The sequence below is a fragment of the Echinops telfairi genome, unplaced genomic scaffold (genome assembly GCF_000313985.2).
Source record: "Echinops telfairi isolate 266 unplaced genomic scaffold, ASM31398v2 ScPeMD7_7427;HRSCAF=8465, whole genome shotgun sequence".
Classification (NCBI taxonomy): Eukaryota; Metazoa; Chordata; class Mammalia; order Afrosoricida; family Tenrecidae; genus Echinops; species Echinops telfairi.
Genome location: NW_022111327.1, coordinates 12028311 through 12050107, shown reverse-complemented (window position 1 = coordinate 12050107; position 21797 = coordinate 12028311). Strand labels below are relative to the sequence as shown.

The window sequence follows — 21797 nt, the reverse complement described above, 5'->3', positions numbered from 1 at the left end:
GCCTCATTCATCAGTTTCTTCTTACCAATCTATTATAATTCTCACTTACATGCAATCTTCGACTGACATCATAGTTTTTGATAGTGTGCATTTAGTGTAAAAATTTCTAGATGTTTGTCGAGCATCCAATAGCACTATTTATAGTTTTCAGGTTTTGCTCTAATATTTAAGTTTAGCTTCTAATTTCCATGTGTACAGGACAAATAATTGTTTAAAACATGTATTTTATTATTCTACTATCTAGAGTGCCTGTGGGTTCAATTGCATCCTCTTTTATTGTGTGCGGTCTGGTTCATATTGTCTTGCTTCTTTGTGCCTATTTATGTGCCAGTAATTGCATTTGAAAATCAATGGAAGGAATCATGTGTGGGCTATAATTTTGAATTCAAGAAATTTGGGAAATTAATATGAAATTACCTTAATTAAACTTCAGTTTCTCAATTTACAGACATCACTTGAACTAGAGCTGAATGCCATTGGAAGGGTGTTTTATTCCTGGTCCCTTTTTATTCCTAGCGTACTCACCTTTGGGATCCCAATACTAAGGTCAAGTTGATTGGCCCTTGCCAGACCCTTTATTGTTTATTTGTCCCTGTTTTGCTTTGTGTGACTGTGAAATGAGTTCCTTAAATGCATCACTGGCAAAATTGATTTTTTGCCAGTCATTTTTTGCAAGGTCATTTTCTAAATTTTTTTTCTTTTTCTGGATATTGGTATAGTGGTTCCTCACTTTATTTTCTTTGCAATACTTTTAATATTTGTTTCATGATTTTTATTGTCTTAAACACAAAGGTCACTGCAAATTATGTAGTTTGCCAATACTGGAAGAGGATGCTTGTAGTGTTCTATTTTAATTGATCTGTGTCCATTTTTTATAACAGTAAGCACTGCTCATAGATACATATATTGCCGTGCAGTAGAGAAATCTTAAGACAATTTTCTTTTACCAGGCATCAAAATCTTTAGATGGTATCAGTGAAGAAAATACAAAGGTCTTGATCTTGTTGTTCACTTACCTGAATCTTCTTCAGAAACAAGTTTAAAAGGGATTGTTTCATAAAACACAAGGAAATCTCTAAATGAAGAATTAAAAGAATGGTAAAACCCCATAAAATTCACCTCATTAATTTTTTTTCTTTAATATTCATTGGTCTCTCTGTTCCAACTCAAAATCATAAAGAAATAAATAACTGCTTTGTTTCTTTGTATAACCAGAGTCCAAGAAGAAATTTGAAACAGAGGACATAGTACATTTTAGGTTTGATGAATAGCATATATTTAGACAGGTTTTCAAATTATAATTATTAAATTTTCCTCTAAAGAGGATATGGAATTAGAATAGATGGATTAAAATTGATAATTCAAGATAGATGAATTTTAAAATTGTATAAATTATGCTTTTCTTTAATTTAGGTTTTACCATATACCATTTTCAAATTATTTTTCAAATCTGTGTTGCTGAATTCATTGGCATATTGGTGCACAAAATAAGTAGCCGTATAAATAGGAACTTTAAATTTATAGTGTCAGATAAATTATTTCATTATTTTTAACCTAATTATCAGATAAGTAGGTCAAGAATAATTACTAATTAAAAACATTCCCGATTAAACGCAAATGTTACCAGTCGACGTCTGTACGTTGTTCACAGTACATAATCCGAGAGTATTGAGCATAGCCGCTGCAATTCTAATGGCCAAGAAAGTTATTAATTACCTATTGAAATTGCCCAAACGATAGCAATCTTCATGATGGCCTTAGTCCGCGAATTGAAACGGCTATGCTCAATAGGATTACGTATTGCTACATACCGATCCAGCGAGATAGCGCAGAGGTGCATGATGGACGCTGTCGAAAATAAAACATCTAAAGCAATCCAGACGGGGCACAAATTTCGTGGTAGTGGCCAGACATAATCTGAAAGAGAACAGAAAAGGGACAAGAAAACATTACGCAAAATATACAGACTATTCTTTTAAATTTTAGTCAATTTTTTTCTTTCATTATGAAAACATTTTGAAGAAGTGAAATTTGGAAGAAATTAATTTTCTATGGTTATGATGTTGATGACAATAATGATGCATTCAGTATTGCGTGCATTATTTTGTATTGAACTAAAATGGACAGAACAGGTAATCACACATTTTAAAGTGTACAAATCACCAACATTTAGCGTGTTAATATTTCTTAGGATCACTTGCTTCTAATTCTAAAATATTTTTTGTCACCATGTACACAGTAACCATACCTGCTCTCTTTCCTCTCACACGCTGGCAACCACTTATTTGAGTTTACATATTTTGGATAATCTATGTAAATGAATAATAAATTATGTGACATGTTGTATCCGATTGCATCATGTAAAATGTTTTTAAGATTCATGCATTCATTTTGTTTCTTTTGTTGGCTAAATAATATGCCACTCTATGCATATACTTACTTAAATTACTACCATGGAGTCAATTCTGAATTCATAGTCAGAATCCCTTATAGATTTAGGACAGACTAGAACTGTATCTTTTAGTTTCGAGATTGTAAATTTTTAAAAAAAGTTTTATTAACACTGCCTCCACATGTCATACAATTCAATAACAATCATATCAATAAGAGTTGTACAATTATCACCGCAATCAATTCTAAAACATTTTCTTCTTCCCTGAATTCACTGTTATTCATGTAATTATTTTTTTAATTGCGGCAAAATGTACACAGCAATACATTCTCCAATTCAACAATTTGTACATGTATAATTCAGTGCCATTGATTATATTCTTTGGGTTGAACAACTATTATTGATATCCTTTTCCAAATTATTCCATCATTCTTAACATGAAATCAATGCCCCCTAAGCGAACACTCTTCCTGCTTCTCCCATTGTAACCATAGGTCAAGTTTGGAGACTGCAACTCTTTACAGGAAGAGAGAGCCACAACACATTTTATTTATCTATTCATCAGTTAATGAACATTTGAGTTCTTTCTACCTTTGAATAATGAAAAATGCTGCTAAAGACAGTCATTGAACATATTTTTATTTGAATCTCTCTTTCCCTGTTTGGCAGTCTGTACCTTGTGTTAGATTGGGTTGACTAGAGAAACAGTATCAGTGACACGCATATATGTAAGAAAGAGCTTTATATCAAGACGTAATTGTATATCAGGAAAACATCCCAGCCCGGTCTAGTTCAAGTCCATAAGTCTGATATTAGTCCATAAGGTCTTCAGATTTACGCAGCCACATGCAATGATGGAGAATGCAGGAAGATTACAGGCCGTTGGGTGAAAAGTCTTGTGTATCCAATGGCGATGGCCACATCATAGGGCTCTCGCAGATCTCCATGTGGCTCCTCAACATGAAGCTGAAGGCAGAAAGAGAGGAATTTCCCAGGCTTCTCCATATGAAAAGGTCACATCCACCAGGAGCTACCATCAGGCTGTGACCGGATTGAAAGGCTAGACTCCACCCCTACACTTTTATATATTTTAAGTTGACCCGGAATTGTGTAACTACCACATACCTAAAAGTAAATTGCTGCATTATGTAATAATTCTATACTTTGAGGAACTGCTTAACTATTTTCTATAGTAATGCATAAGGGTTCCAATTTCTCTGCATCAACTACAACACACAACACTTGTCATTTGCTGTTTTGTTATTAGGTCCCATCAAGTTAAGTCGAACTCATAATGACCCTATTTACAACAGAAGGAAGCATTGCCCAGACCTGTGCCATCCTCACAGTTGTTCTTATGCTTGGGCCCATTGTTGTAGCCACTGTGTCAATCCACCATCTTCCGGGTCTTCCTCTTTTTTTCACTGAGCTTCTCCTTTAACAGGAATGATGTGCTTTTCCATGGACGCATCTCTCTTGACAACATGTCCAAAGTGGCATGAGATTAAGTCTTGCTATCCTTGCTTCCACGGTACGTTCTGGTTGTACTTCCTCCAAGACACATGTGTTTGGTCTTCTGACAGTCCACGTTACTCTCAATATTCTTTGCCAATGCTATAATTCAAGCACAGCAGTAATCCTCCTCTACCCTTCCTTATTCAATTTCCAACTTGAGGAATCACATCCCTGCTCTTCAACACTTCAAAGAAGCCTTATGTAGCATATTTCTCCAATGTGGTCCACCAATATATTTGATTGCTGCTTCCGTGAGCATTGATTATGGATCCAAACAAAATGAAATCCTCGACAACTTCAATCTTTCTCCATTTATCAGGATTTTGTCCATCAGTCCAGCTGTGAGGATTTGGGTTTTTTTCACCTTGAGTTGTCATCCATACTGAAGGATGCAGTCCTTGATCTTCATCAGCAGGTGTTATAAGGCCTCCTCCCTTTCAGCAAGCAAGGTTGGTTACATGCATATTGTAGATGGTTAATAAGCCTTTCTCAAGCCCTTGTGCTGTGTTCTTATGGATTTAGCTTTTCTATTTAGTTGTTGATTCGATTTGAGATAGTTTTTTTCTATGGTATGAAGTTTGAGACTAATTTCATTAGTTTCCAAATGGAAATCTTGTTGCTCTAGTACTTTCTGTTGAAGACACTATTCCCCCCCCCCCCAATTGAATGGATTTGGCAGCCTTGTTTAAAATCAATTATCTGTAGATATATACATTTATTTCTAATTTCTCAATTTTATCCCATTGTATTATACAGTCATCCTTATTCTAGTACCACTCTGCTTCAATTACTGTACCTTTTTAGTAAATTTAAAATAAAAAAGAATGCGTCCTCCAACTTAGTTCTTTTTGAAATTGTTTTGACCAGTCAAATGGCACTGAAATTCTCTATCACTGGTTTTTTCATTCCTATAAATCATGTTCCTAGAATTTTATTGACTCCGTAGATTGCTTAGGGAACCCTGGTGTTTCAACAGTTTAAGCACATAATTGCTAACTGAAGGGTGAGTGGCTCAAACTACATGGGAGAAAGATGGTAGTCAAATTCTACAGTCTTGAATTGACAGTCTTGGAAAGCTTATGGGACAGTTGTACTCTATCCTGTAAGATTTCTATGAGTTACATTGAACTTAATGGCACCTGATTGGGTAGGTAGATTGTTTGGGGTAGTAGTGATATCAATATTATGTCTTCCAATCACTCACATGGGATATATTTTCATTATGAAAGCATTTTCTTCCAACCATATTTTATCATTTTCACTGTGTAGCTATTTTAACCTACTTGTTCAATTTATTCCTATGTATTTTATTATTTTGGATGCTATTTTAAATGAAATTCCTTTGAAAATGTACATTGCGGGCATATAGCAGCATACCTAGTTTTTTAATGATGATCTTATACCCTTCACCTTGCTGAATTCATTTATCAATCCTATTAGCTTTCCTGTGGATTCTTTGGGATTTTCTATAAGACCATGTTGTGTTTAAACAGAAAAGAGTTTTATTTCTTCTGCATTAATTTTTGACCTTTTTGTTCTTTTTCTTGTCTAAGAGATCTTAAATAGCAGCGAGGAAACTGGGCACTTGTTTCTTGTTCCAGATCAAGGGGTAAAGCTCTCAATACTTCTCCATTGCGTTTGCTAGCCGTGAACTTTTCAGCAAGACCTTCATTATGCCAATGAATTTCTCATATAATCCTAGTTTACTTAATGTCTTTATTATGAGAAGGTGTTGGATTTTATCAAACCATGCAGGAGATACGCATATGGTTCTTTTCATTCACAGTATTAATGCAGTATATTATATTGGTTGATTTTCTATATTAAACCAATCTTGCATCTTTGAGATAAATACAAGTTGGACATAGTGTATGCTATTTTAATATGCTTTTGTATTACTGATTTAATCACTTCGCTTGTTATATGTTTGTTGAGAGCTTCAATTTTTTCTAAAGTCAATTTAGGTTTATGTTTCTTGGATATTTTCCTCCTTGGGTTATATAATTTCATTTCTGATTTTCATTTCTGTACTTTTCCCACTTTTCTTAGTCTTGGTCCTAAAAAATGTTTCTTGATTTCTTGGGAACCAACTTATTTTCCCTGTTGTTTTCTAGTCTCCATTTTATTCTTCTCTGTTATGATGTAGTCCTTTTCCACAATACATTTCTCTCTGGCATATTCCCTGAGATTTTACATGTTGTGCTCTATTTTCAGTCATCACTAAGTATTTTTTTTCTTTTCTTTTTTTTAAAATCAATTTATTGGGGCTCATAAAATTCATCACAATACATAGATCAATTGTGTAGAGCACATCTATACATATTTTTTTATTTTCCTTTTTAGACTCATAGTGTGAGTCTAAATAGCTTAATAGTGTGTTATTTAATTTCCATATATTCCTTGAATTTAAAAGCTCCCCTCTGTTCTTGATTTCTGGTTCTTTTCCATTGTGGTCAAAGAAAATACTTTGTATGATTCCAATATTTATAAATTTATTGAGATTTGTTTTCAGGTACAACATATATCCTAGAGAACGAGCCCATGTGTACTGAAAAAGGGTATATAGTGTGCTGTTGTGTTATATAATATGTCTGTTAGGTTTAGTTGATTCATAATGCTGTTAAAATTCTCTATTTCCTGATTAATCTGTCTAGATATTCTATCAATTAGTAAAACCTGAGTGTTGCAATATCCTACCCCTATTAAAAATTTTTTTTATCTCCTACCTTTATTATAGAACTTTTTTTCTCTTTAATGCTATCAGTGATTAGTTCAATTTCTGTTTGAAGCCTCTGATGTTAGGCACATATATCATGATATATAAAATATATATGATATATTAAATACTCATTATATTTTTTTAGTACTTTGACTTTTCATTATTCTATGTAATCCTTATGTATCTTTTATAACATTTTGATATAGAATCTATTTTGTGTTATGTTTGTGCTAATATAGATACCTCAGCTCTCTCTTAGTTTCTATATAAACAGAATTTTTTTTCTCTTTTCATTCTAAACAGTGTGTCTTTGAGTCTGTGGTGTGTTGCTTGTAGAAAATATGTAGATAGTTCTTTCTTTTTTATCTATTCTTCAAAGCTCTGTCTTTGATGGTAGAGTTTAGTTCCTTTATGTTTAAAATAACTACTGACAAAGAATTTACAACTCTCATTTTGCTGTTTGTTTTTAATATCTCATATCCCTTTTGTGCCATATATCCTCCAATATTACTGTCTTTTGTGCTGAGTTGATCTTTTGTGGTGAACTGTTCTGATATTATTCTCATTTCCTGGAGTCTGTATATATATCCTTTTAAAAAATTAATATTATTTTAACAGTTTTAAATGCATATACTTCATGTACCATAATATCCAATGGTCTAAATTGTTAAAAATAGAAGTGAAATCATCACCACAATCAATCTTAGAACATTTTTTTCATTCTTGTACATATTATTACTGTTATTCTTAGGTAGCATCGAGTCAGCTCCAACCTATAGCAACATTATGCAAAACAGAAGGAAATACTGCCCAGCCCTGCACTGTCGTCACAATTGTTCCCATGCCTGAGCCCACTGATGCAGCCACTGTGTTAGTCCATCACATTTAGGGCCTTCCTCTTTTTAATCACCCTTCCACTTTACCAAACACGATGTCCTTCTCTAGGGCCTGGTCTCTCCTGACAACATGTCCAAAGTATGTAAGACGAAGTATTGCCATCCTTGTCTCTAAAGAGCACTCTGGCCTTACTTCTTCCAATACAGAATTGTTTGCCCCTTTAGAAATATGTTTTTTCCTTTCAATTTTTTAGCAGTTTTATTGGCCGGTAATTTACATATCATACAATTCAATAATTCAATCGTGTCAAGGATAATTGTACAATCATATTTATATTTCATACTTTTGTTGTCCTTGGATCTATAATCAATGCTTATGGAAGCAGTAGTCATGAAATCAAAAGATGTCTTGCTCTAGACAAATCTAAAACAAAAGACCTCTTGAAAGTGCTTAAAAACAAAGATATCCCTTTGAGGGCTAAGGTGCCTCAGACACAAACCATGGTATTTTCAATTGCCTCATATACATACAGAAGATGGACAACGGGTAAGGAAGAATTGATGCTTCTGAATTATGGTGTTTGTGAAGAATACTGATGATGTGTAAATATTGGCAATATATGAGGGAGCTACATAGGAGGGTCTTTTTTGAAGCTTCCTCTTACTATCGACAGTCAGAATGAACAAATCTGCCTTGGAAGAAATACAGCCAGAATGCTTCTTAGAAGATAGAATGGCAAGACTTTGAATATTTTCCTCGAACACCACAATTCAAATGCATTGATTCTTCTATTGTCTTCCTCATTCAATGTCCAACTTTCGCATGCACGTGTCTTGGGTCAGGCACACATTAGTCCTCGAAGTAACATCTTTGCTCTTTGATACTTTAAAGAGTTCTTGTGCAACAGATTTGCCTAATGCAATACGTCTTTTGAGCTCTTGGCTGCTGCTTGTATAAGCATTGATTGTGTATCCAAGCAAGAAAGAACCTTGAGAACTTCCATCTTTTCTCCATGTACCATGATGTTATCTATTGGTTTAGTTGTGAAGATTTGGATCTTCTTTATATTGAGTTGTAATCCATACTAAAGTTTCCCATCCTTGATCTTCATCAGCACATATCCAATTTTTCTTCACTTTCTGCGAGCAAGGTTGTGTCATCTGCCTATTACAGGTTGTTAATAAGTCTTCCTCCAATCCTGATGCCATATTCTTCTTCATATCAGGCAGCTTCTCTGCTGATTTGCTCAGCACACAGATTAAGTACTGTGACAGGATAGAACCCTGACACAAACCTCTCTTGATTTTAGGCCATGTAGTATTCGCTTGTTCTTTTCCCACAACTGCTGCTTGATTCATGTACAAGTTCCAAAGAAGCACAATGAAGTGTTTTGGCATTCCCTTCTTCTCAAAGTTATCCACAGTTTGTTATGGTCCACACAGTTGAATGCCTTTGCATAATTAATGAAAAGCAAGTAACCATCTTTCTGTTATTCTCTCATTGAGCCCAGATCCATCTGACATCAGCAAGGATAATTTTGTTCCATCAGCTAGAATATCTTCTCTGAATCCTGCCTGAACTTCTGGCAGTTCCCTGTCAATGTACTGCTGCAACTGTTGTCGGATGATCATTTTGCTTGTGTGTAACTATTAATGATACTGTTTTTTGTTTTTTAATATAAATCATTTTATTAGGGGCATACTGTTCTATAGTTTGAGCATTCTGTTGAGTCGCCTTTCTTTGAAATGGCCACAAGTATGGCTCTCTTCCAGTCGATTGGCCCAGTAGAAGGACCCAATTCCCCACTTCAGAGGAAGAAGCCACTGAAAACCTTACTTGGCCATTATTCTTAGTTCTCCATTATTCCCTCCACTCACCTGCCATAACCATACTCACTGAGTTAGAGTCAATTCTGACTCATGGTAACCATGTAGGACAGGGTAGAAATGGCCTTATCAGTTTCCAAGACTGTAACTGTTTGCAGGAGTAGAAAGCCCAGTCTTCCTCCTTCAGAGCTGGCTGGTGGTTTCAAGCTGACCTTGCATTTGGCAGCCCAACACAAAACGACTATGCCACCAGGGCTCCTGTAACCCTTAGTAACTATTAAGGTAGTTACTGTTTCATGGTTTTATCTATTCTGGACTTCATATAATGAAAACCATACACTAAACTCCAATAACTACCACAAAGTGAAACACAGAACTTCAGTCTAAGAGAGTGCAAAAGATAATAGAAATTAACACAAATTTAAAATGGGTCAAAAGGGAAAAAAATGATACCATGTGAAATTTTAACCCCACTATATCTGCAGTACTCTTTTTCAATGCATTCTGTGTGAGGGCACATCCCTTAGGAATTCAAAGAAGGCTTATTTGTGTGGGCACACGGCATATGTATTTTGGGCTTTCATGATCTTTTGTGTATATTTCTAAATATATGTTACTGGTTGTTATCATGGGGATCATAATAAATATCCTAAATTTTTAACAACTTCATTTAAATTGATATCAGCTTTCTCTATACCAGTCCTCTTTGTGTTGTTACCATAAGTTACGACTATATACATGACATAGCCAATAACATAAATTAATAATTATTTCATGTATTTTCATGTTATATTAGCATGCAATAAGCAGAATTACAAACCTAAAACATGGTAAAAATTGTCATTTTTTTGTATGTATACATCAAGTTCTTGTCTAGTGTCTTTTTATTGCAATATGAAGAATTTCTTTTAGTATCACAATGAGTTGCCTCATCTTTTGTTTACCTAGGAATGCCTTAATTTGTCCTTCAGTCTTGGAGGAAAGTTTTAGTGCATATAAAATTTTTGGTTGACTGTCACTACTGCCTTTACTTCAGCCACAGGGCATTTTATCCTAAGCATTTTTCAGACAAGGAATATGTGAAACGTGTAGAAGGAGCTGCATAGTAAAGAGGCTAGAGCACATTTTCCACAGGTGAGGTGGTTTGGTGAAATTACATTTTCTTTTCAGAGGCAAAAAATGGGCCTACTATTTCATGAGAAATTTCTAGATTCGAATTCATTACATTAAAATATATGCATTCATTCTTCCTTAGTTCTAGGAAAAACGGGGATTTTCAAAAATAATGAAAAGAAATGTCAAAGTTTGAATACAAGATACTATAAATTTTCAGCTCTGTTGCACAAAAGAAATTTATTTCTATTAAATGATAACTAGACTCTTTATCCTAGGAAATAAATAAGTCTATTATTTTGAAATAATTGAGACATGCAAATGGGGGAACTATGGTAAGGTACTTCACAAGCTAGAACTTACTTATAAATAAGAAATTGTTAATTGCATGTTTAAGTTAATATATACAAAAAGATGAGTAGCCATAGGAGATAACATGCTCGCTAATTAATTTCATAAAACAACATAGTGTTAACAGCAAAATCCAGATATAGACATTGCCAAAAAGAGTTTACAGATCAATGGGGTTCCAGTTTCTATATGCTTAGGTTTCTCCAAACAAAACATCCTTAAGAATGTTGCAGTGACACAGTGTGGGAATGATGCCCGATCTGACCCCATCACACCGAGGTGAAACACTAAGGGTGTGCAACAGAGGAGCAAGGGGAGCAGAGCAAGGATGTCCTGAGAGAGTACCAAAAATAGACTTTGGGGCCAGGGCGTGGAACCCTATCAGACAAGACTGGACAACACTCCTAAACGTCAACAAACAGGCCTTGAATTATTTACAGGTGTTTCTTTTTTTTATCATTGTTTTCATTATTTTTTGTTTTATTTTGTTGTGCTGTTTTGCTCGGTCTTGTTTTTGTGCAGATTATTATCTCTGCAGGTCTATCTATATAAGATAGATGGGATAAACAATCTGGAGGAGAAAACAACGGGACCAATGTTTCCAGGGGGACGTGGGAGAGGGGAAGGCGGGGGAAAGGAAGTTGTGTTAACAAACCCAGGGACAAGGGAACAACAAGGGATCCAAAATCAGTGGCGAGGAGGGTATAAGAAGTCTGGTAGGGCTTGATTAAGGGCAATGTAACTGAGAGGAATTACTGAAACCCAAATGAAGGCTCAGCATGATAGTGGGACAAGAAGAAAGTAAAAGGAAATAGAGGAAAGAACTGGGAGGCAAAGGGCATTTATAGAGGTCTAAATACAGGCATGTCAATATGTAAATATATTTACATATGATGAAGGGGAAATAGATCTATGTGCATATATTTATAGGTGTAGTATTAAGGTAGTAGATGGACATTGGGCCTCCACTCAATGCAAGAACACTTTGTTCTATTAAACTGGCATTCCATGATACTCACCTTCCCGACATGATTGCTGAAGACAACAATGGTGCATAAGCAAATGTGGTGAAGAAAGCTGATGGAGCCCAGCTATCAAAATATATAGCATCTGGGGTCTTAAAGGCTTGAAGATAAACAAGCAGACATCTAGCTGAGAAGCAGCAAAGCCCACATGGAAGAAACACACCAGCCTGTGTGATGACGAGGTGTCCATGGGATCCCATGGTGTGCAGAGTGGGGATGCAAAGCCCATCTGTAGGCAACTGCACATCCCTTTACAGAAGGGTCGTCAGGAGGAGACAAGCCAGTCAGGGTGCAGTACAGCAACAATAAAACATATAACTTCCCTCTAGTTCTTTAAAGCTTCCTTCCCATCACTATCATGATCCCAATTCTACCTTACAAATCTGGCTAGACCAGAGGATGTACATTGGTACAGATAGGAACTGGAAAAACGGGGAATCCAGGACAGATAAACCCCTCTGGACCAGTGGTGAGAGTGGTGATACTGGGAGGGTGGAGGGAGGGTGGGGTTGAAAGGGGAAACTGATTACAAGGATCTACATATAACCTCCTCCCTGGGGGACAGACAACAGAAAAATGGGTGAACGAAGACGTCAAACAGTGCAAGACATGACAAAATAATAATAATTTATAAATTATCAAGGGTTTATGAGGGGGGTGGGCAAGGAGGGTGGGGGGAAATGGGGAGCTGATTCCAAGCGATCAAGTATAAAATAAATGGTTTGAGAATGATGATGGCAAGAAATGTACAAATGTGCTTGACACAGTGGATGGATGGATGGATTGTGATAAGAGTTGTATGAGCCTTCAAAAATGATTTTTAAAATAAATAAATAAAAAGAAAAAACAAAACAAAATTTAAAAAGAATGTCTCTGTGATCAGTGGGTGGCTTCAGACAAGTTCTCACAGTAATTCAATTATTTTAGTCTTATTAGTTGACTTAAAAAAATCCAATCAAAGAAATGAACTCCAAGGGATCTGCTGGACAAGTTCAAGGTAGAGAGCTGACCTCTGAATGTTATTGGGACTTGAAAAATTCTAAATGAATAATCTTGATAGATTCTCTTGAAGGACACAGATTGATCAAAGGGACTTATTAGGAAGAAGTTTTAAGAAAATTAGAAATTATGTTGGTAAGAAAAAGGCCAGGAAAGTTGTGCTGAGTAGTTTTTCATTACAGCAGTGCACTTGCTCATTCTTTGAGAGTAGCAAGGGTTGTCCTATAAGAATTTCGCTTAGAAACCTTACCCCTCCACACTACAGTCCCAGTCTTGTCAATTCAGGCTTATATTTGTTCCATAAAAAACAAATAAACAAAACAGTACTTGGGTCCTTTAAGGATGCTAAAATGCCACTTTGACATGGCATAAATTATTATTTTTTCCACATGGAAAAACTTAATCACATTATTTAATTTTTTGTTCATTTTTTTATTGGGAGCTCTCACAGATAATATAACATTTCATAAATCAGTTAGATGAAGCATAATTTCACAATTGCTATCACCATTAGTTTCAAAACATTTTCTTTCTTCTTGAACTCTTTTTCATCAGCTCCCCTTTATCCCCTCCCTCCCCCACCCTACCCCACAGGAAGCCTTATTATTATTATTATGTTTGCATACTTGCATCATCCAATGAATACATTCATCTGCAATTCTGTTATTCTTTCCCCTCAAGTAAGATTATACTGTCATCATTGCTATCAGCTCCCCCTTCCCTTTCTTTCCCAGCTCTCTTCCCACGCCCTCAAGGAATCATTATTCCCTTTACCATTTCTGAAGGGTTTTCTATGGCTTTCATGTGTCTAAGGGTCTTAATTTCACAAATGGACCTACTCAGGTCTAACAAGATTAATTAGGTAAAACAAAGACCATAAGAGTAAGGGGAGGGGGAGGGAGGGGAAAAATGAGGACCTAATGCTAGGGGTTTAAGTGGAGAGGAAATGTTTTGAGAATGATGAGGGAAATGAATGTACAAATGTGCTTTATACAATTGATGTATGTATGGATTGTGATAAGAGTTGTGTGAGTCCCTAATAAAATGATTAAAAAAATAGTAAGGGTAGGGAATAGTAAAGAACTGGAGGATAGCTATGTGTTTCATCAGTGCTATACTGATCCCTAGATTTATCATCCCTTCCTTTTGATGTTTCTGTTATCATCCCTTCCTTTTGATGTTTCTGTCCAATTATCTTACAGGTGGGATTTGGTTCTCCAATCTGACCATGCTCCTTCACGGCAATTTGATTGCTTGTTTTGAACTTATGATCCCTATCCCCGTCAACACCTCATGATCACACAGGCTGGTGTGCTTCCACCATATGGACTTTGTTGCTTCCCTACTAGATGGCCCCTTGTTTAACTTCAAGCCTTTAAGACCACAGATGCGAAATCTTTTAACATGGTGTGAATTCTATCACATGATCATGCATAGTTTCTATCACCAAGGTCCTAATTTTCAGCTACTGATCTTTCTCTTTGTTTCCAACTTTCACATTCCAATTACCAGTAATTATTAATGCATCTTGTTTGTTTGCTCAATTTTAGACTGAAGAAGTAAGTAGAATCATTGAATTTAGTGGTTGATAGGGGATCCATAGTATCCTATCATAGAAAGAATTATACAGTACTTCAGCATCTTGAAATGTTCTTTTGATGATGAATACAATGTTATTCTTCTTCAATTTGTCATTCCTGGGAGCATTAATCATATAAGTATCTGATTCAAAATGACTAATATAGAGCCTTGGTGGTGTAGTGGTTTGGTTAGACATTAGTCTGCTAACTGCAAAGTTAGCAGTTCAGAACCAGCAGCAACTCCAAAGGAGAAAGATGTACTTTCTACTCTGGTAAAGAGTTACAGTCTGGGAAACCCAAAGGTGTCATTTCACTTTGCCCTAAAGCAGTAGTTTTCAACCTTCCTATTGCCGCGACCCTTTAATACAGTTCCTCATGTTGTGGTGACCCCCCCCCAACCATAAAATTATTTTCATTGATATTTCATAACTGTAAATTTGCTACTGTTATGAATTGTAATATAAATAGCTGACATGCAGAATATTTATTCATTGTTACAAATTGAACATAATTAAAGCATAGTAATTAATCACAAAACAATATGTAATTATATATTGTGAAATATTTATATGTTTTCTGATGATCTTACTGTGAGAAGGTCATTTGATCCCCAAATGGGTCTTGATCCACAGATTGAGAACCGCTGCCCTAAAGGGTCACTATGAGTTGTTAATAACTTGATGGTGTTGAGTAAGTGAGAATACCACTTCATTTCACTCACTAATGCCTGGGATATTGATCTTTATGCATTTTATTTGATATAAGATGACTTCTAATTTTCCTAGTTTCATACTTTGTATATTCTACATGACGATTATTAGTAGATGTTTGCAGCTGATTCTTCCCATTTTGAGTTGGGCCCCATCATCAAATAAAGGTCGCAAGCGTTTTGCTCCATCCATGTCATTAAAGTTGACTCACCTTTAAAAAGGCAGCTTTTCCCTAGTTGTATTTTGAGTTTTCTACCCTGAAGGGCTCATTTTCTCTTCTTATATAAGACAATTTTCCCTTTATATTTATGAGAGGTCAAAGGCTAATTCCTCAGCAAGGAACAGCCTTTTCCTTCTTCGCAGTCTGCTCTTAGCCTGGAAACTCTGCGGAAACCTATTCAGGATGGGTGACCCTGTTGATATTTGAAATATTGATGGAATAGCTTGTAGCAGACCAGAAACACACAAGGCACCTTAAAGTAACAAATTGACAAGTGATGATGAAAGGAGAGCTAGCAAGATAGAAATACCACCCTCTGAAGTGTATAGACTTAGATGCAGGATATGTTGAGAAAAATAGCTCCATGGTTAGATATTTTTATTTAATAAAATTTCTATGGTTTTGTAGCAGTACTGTGTTACTTTCCCTTACAGACTCTTAGAGAACCCGGTTATTTTTGCCAGGTTTACAATCATATCAACAACAATAAAAGATAATTATCTCTTTTTTACTAAAATATATTATTTCAATTCCCTTAATTGATGCAAATTAATTAAATAACAATGAGTCTGAATTTTATGAAAATCTGGCTAGTTCCATGCTTAATGTAATTGACATATACTTATTTAATTCCTATTTATAATACTAGATGTTGGTTTCACAATAATTATCCTTATCAAATTTATGAGAGACATCTTAATTCCTGTATAATTAGTTTTTATTAGTAGTCATTTCTAAATCAAATTATCCCTTAATGCCTATTTAAAATCTTAAAATTTCTTCTTAAAGTGTTAGCAAAAAATATATTGATAGATTTCCTGATATTGAACCACCCTTGCATTACTGGAATAAATCCCACTTTTCAATAAACCATATTCTATTGATAATTTTCTGGCAGCTATTGTAATTTTATTTGAATCTATACACACACACACACACACACACACACAGAGAAAGAAGAGAAAGAGAAGAGAGTGCTTCTCAAATGTTGAATAAGATATTTTATGAAACTGATTTAGATGGAACATTTCCCCCCTCCTTTTTCCCTTCATATCTGTTTGTGCTTATTATTTTGTGTTTACCTTACATATAGGCATCTTATGATAAGTAAAAATGTATTGTTAATAAAATTCCATGTCATGCATGCACACATTTATTCCCGTCAAAACATATTCAGACATGTCTCTGAGATCATTGGATGGTTGCAGACAAGTTCTTGCAGTAATATCCTTGTCTTAGTCTTGTATGATCCATTAAAAAAATGCCATAGAAAAAATTGATTTGAAATCAGGGTCAATACCAAATCTTAAATGAAACCCAAGTAGATGTTTTCCAAAATCAATGAAGCTTTTCAATAACTACCTAGAGGTTGCTGCTCCACATGATAAAACTGATTTGAGATAGATCAAACATTTTAAGGAAAGTTCTGAAAAGCTCAAATATCAGTAAAGAGAGGGAAGACTATCAACCTTGATGAATGTATAAATTGTGCATGAAGTCCACTAAATGGTAGAAGATCATAGAAATATAATAAATAGATAGCTACTTAAGCATATTTCTTTACATTATATGTTTATATACATATATAAATATTGAAGATATACATATACATTTAAAATGGAAAATTATGCTATAGTCTTGGGATAAGAAGACATAATATAAAGAAAATATTAATTCCCACAAACTAATCATAAATTGAATGTAATTACACTACAGTAAGTTTTATGAAGATATATGATACAAGTATTTTGAATTATTTTTGTAAAAGTTTATCTCTTAAAGAGGCAACATTTATACATATTTGAAAATGCAGAACATAGGTCTATTGAAAATATGCTAATATGGAAAACATATTTTGAAGCTATTTGAGCCATGTCAGTATAAAATAAGTGTAGGAAGCCAAGAGGAAATCCCCAAATTAGCACTTATGTGTATGATAACTAAATAATAAAAGTGTTAAATAGAAAAAGTGCATTTTTAAATAAATTAAACTAGCATCACCAGCTAGCTCTCTGTAAGAAAATGAAACTAACCCTAAATTTTCCATCATAATGCAAATAATAAATCTACATGAATTGAACACAAAAATAAAACTATGTATGATCTTAAATCTATTCAAAAAGTCTACAAGATTTCATTTAAAATTCTGGAGAAAGAGAGATTCTTTTAATCACATATGGAAAATTTTATTTAAATAAATATTAGTATTTGACTACATATGTGTCAAAAATCTGCATAGCAAACATTGACACAAATAAGTCAATAAGCATGCTATAGATCTGAGAAAATATTTGAATGCATATGATAGACTAAAGCTAATCTTTGGAATATACAAAATTCTTCTACAAACTTATTTTTTCTTAAGAAATGAACTAGTACAAATAAGTAAACTTTGATAAAATGGTTATGTGGTAGTTACATAACCTGGTGTTAATTCGAGAGTATTATGAGTGAAGGGGTGGAGTCTGGTCTGTCAATTGGGTTATAGCCAATGAGGCCTCTGTGTGGGCATGGCCTTCTTCTGTGAATTCTGGGAACTCCTGTATTTCCTCCTTGGATGCAGGAGACACTTCTCTCTCTGCTCACTCCCTGCAAGATACTCTACTGACAAGGATGACTCCCTGCAAGACATCCCTGAGGAGAAACCACATGGAGCTACCCTGATGCAGCCCTGGGTGCTGGAGAAGTCACGTGGAGACCCCTGCCAGCACCGAGATGTTTACAACACCACTGAATCACTAAGACTTTCTACCCACTGGCCTGTGATTGTCCTGCATTCAGTGTCATTGCATGTGTTTTGTGAGTCAGAAGAGGACTATATAGATTGGTATCGGATATATGGGCTAATATTGGACTTAGGAGCTTGATCAGGACTAGACTGGGGTGTTTTCTCAATGTTCAATCCTCTTATATATAAACCTCTTTCTTATAGACATATGAGTGTCTCTATGAATTTGTTTCTCTAGTCTACCCAGACTAACACAAGTTATTAAAAATTTCAAGTTATCCACAATTTTGAAAAAGTACAATCAATAACAATGATGAGCAATGCATCATTGTGTAATGCTACATATGCAAGAAACTTTACTGTAACATTGTTTATAGTGTCACTTTTACACTTTATATGTATTTTCCCTGTTTGTTTATGAATGAAAATGTAATCCCCCATCCCCAAATACCAATGTGGTTTTTGTTTTAAAAATTAAATTTGTTTAGTTAATTAATTTTTGCTTCATCTTCACTCCCCAATAAGTAGTCTAATTTGATAAAACATAGTGAACGCTCAATAAGAGGCGAATAACTGAAAGACATGGTAAATGCAGAGTTTCCCCTTGGATAGTACCAGTCTATGTAATTCAAACTATCCCCTTCCTGAAAACAATGAGAAAACCTGAGCAAAATATAAAATGTATATCTTTAAAGGTATCAAAGAACTAAAACCATGGAGAAAATTTATTTGGAAAAGATCAAGGAGACTAAAAGAAATCTAAGGGATTATGTTTTATGTTTCTTATGGCAAGTAGCATTTATCCACCTCAGCAATAACAGCAACGTTCTAAACAAGAAAGAGAAAAATAAAACAAATGCTGGAGAAGTTGTGGAGAAACTGGAACTCTTTTACAATACTAGTGGTACTGTGAAAAATACTACTACTGTGGAACTCAATATGGAACTTTCTTACAATATTGGAAATAAAAATACTATGTTGAAAGTAGAAATAACATATGAGCCAACTAGCCCACTATTTAGTATATATTCTACAGAAATCAGAGCTGTAACACAAATAGATATATGCACATTCATGTTCATTGCAGCATTATTCACAACAGTAAAAGATGGAAATAACCGTAGTGCCATCAGTGGTAAAATGGATACGCACACTATGATACATGCATGCAATGCAACACCACGGAGCATCAAAGAACAATAAAGAATCTGTGAAACAGCTCATAACATGGATGAGCCTGGCAGACATTTTCATGAGCAAAATAAGCCAACCACAAAAGGCCAAATATTATATGACTGTTCTAAAAATTCAAAAATATTTTTACAAACAAAAAACCAAAATATTCTTTGATGGTTACAAATAATGGCAAGGAAAAATCACTATTAGAAGGTAGACATGTATTGACATTGGTAAAGGTAAAAGAAATATGCAATGGAGAGTGTATCACCCCATGACCAAGGCAATGAAAGACACTGAAAGGTGTACAAGAGTAAAAAACAACAACTGTAGATGATATGACATACACAGTCTTGCAATAAAAATAGAAATGTCTATGAGTAGATAGACAGGCAAGATGAAAATTTAAGAAATATAAATAAAAGTACCCCCACACATATATATAGATTTGAGAGGAAATTTCTACACATGTATTTGTATGTGCTGCAAATAAATTCAAAGATATTATAGAGTATACTAAGGACAAAGTTCTGACAACTTCTTAGCTATAATCAAACAACCTGGCAGAATGAGTCAATTGGCGTCGGGTCTTCGGGCCACCACAGTCTCAGGTGAGATTTAGGTCAATTGGCATACCACACTCCAAAAAGAGTGTTTTACTTTAATGAATAGTGATTGGGGTCTTAATAGCCTTCAATTGACCATCAAACCTGTTGATCTCTCCCCATACAGAGCAAGGAAGACTGAAGAAACTAAAAAACTAAAGGAAATAATTAGTCCAAATAACCAATGCCCCAAGTGAACCACAGCCTCTACTACCTTGAAAGTAGAACTAGATGATCCCTCCTACCATTACCATCCACTCTGATAAAGATCACAGTAGAAGGCCAATGACAGAGAGGGAGAAAATAAAGAAATGTAGAACAAAATTTGAATTTACAATATATTAAAAAAGACCAGATTTATTGTTCTGATTAAGACAGGTGAAACCTTTGAGATGTTAGTCTTAGGCACCTTTCAGTCCTGGAACTGAACCCACCCCTAGGGATCAACAATCAGCCAAACAATACAGCCTATAAGGTGAAAAGTAATTCTCAAAAGGAATATACATCTCAGTATAATCAACCATACATGACGAAAAAGGCAACATTTGCCCAAAGACAACACTCATAATGCAGAAAGTGTCAGGAAGAAAGGCTGAAAGGAAATGGGGATCCCATTGAGGAAGTGGAAAGAGTGCTATTACTATTAGGGAATTGCTACCAATGCCACAAAACAAAATGTGCATCAATGGAAGGCTAATTTGCTCTGCAAACTTTCACTGAAGCAATAATACAAAGCTTAAAATGCATCGGGGATAAATACAAATACAGTAGAACTTCAAGCAATTCACGTAACAGGGGCGGGGTGTGTGTGTGTGTGTGGAATGAAAAAACTGGAATTCAATATCTACCAGTGGGGCCCTGGAAAAATAAAGATGTTTGTGGTTATTTATCCTGCATTACGAGGTTGGACTGGAATTATACTAAACACATTCCAGATGAGAACAATGTGAGGAGGGACTGAAGGCAGGCTTCCAATCATGTATATTTCTGACCAGATTATAGTAATTTCAGGATTGTTAGTTCCCCTAGAATACTGTATATCTCAAAAATAATAAAAAAAACACTTATCATGGGCATAAACAAAATTGATTCTACTAAGCCACACTAATATACAAATAGATATAGGAAAAATAATTTTGAAAATCTGCATTAAGGGCATTGGCTCCAATTTTGACATGGTGACACCTGAGCCAATTTTTAGTTGGAATGATGATCACATTCTGGGGTCAAGTAATAATCCACTTTGTTTCATGGTCTGGAAAGTTTCCTGTAAGAACAGCAATGCCAGTGGGCTATGCTTCTTGAAGCTCTGAATTCCATGCTGCCACCGACTCATGCAACTCTCCACCTTTCCCCACCCTGGATGTCTACAAAATGGATGTCATTGGGACTTCAATAGTTGTATAAGTGGCGACTGTCTTCCTCAGATCGAGCCCTGTGGCCATCTTTTCCCCAGGCAATATGATAGCTGTAAAAAAATTATTTTGATATACACCATGCAGCTTTAGTTGAAGCTCTTCTTACTTTAGAAGACATGCATTTCAAAGTCAAGAATGGGTCAAGAAAAGAGGTTTGCATGACAATATGGCTAGTGACAAGAAAGATAACTCACTAGTGGAAACAGTGGTTTTCACTGTTGAGGGGATTATCAAAAAACCACTCATGCCAAACCATTTCTGGCTCTTTTCCTGTGACAGATGCTCAGAATGATAGACATAAATGTGTACAATATCTGCCACTTCATTTTTAATCATTCGTAGTACCATAGTCTCAGAAGTGTTGATTTCATTAGTCCATTAAATGTTAATAGTAAGAAACAGTTTAATCTCAATGGTTCATTAAATCTCCACAATAAAGGGATATTTAATGGACATGTTTTGTTGCACTTTTAAATCATTAGATTTAATATCAGTACTTTAAAAATGTTTACAACCTGAACTCTGTTAAAGAATTTTGAGGGCCACGCAAACACAATTAGACCGCAAAAGAGAGAAATAATGG

The 21797-nt window shown here is 35.0% G+C and overlaps 1 protein-coding gene across 1 annotated transcript in view; it reads right to left on the bottom strand.

The window, feature by feature from the left end:
- Positions 1–21797, bottom strand: part of HTR2C (5-hydroxytryptamine receptor 2C) — a 239481-nt gene that overhangs the window by 17749 nt on the left and 199935 nt on the right. Inside the window, exon 5 of the mRNA XM_004710060.2 lies at positions 1717–1917. Within this exon, the coding sequence (XP_004710117.1) occupies positions 1717–1917 (201 nt within the window). The remainder of the gene's footprint in view (positions 1–1716; positions 1918–21797) is intronic.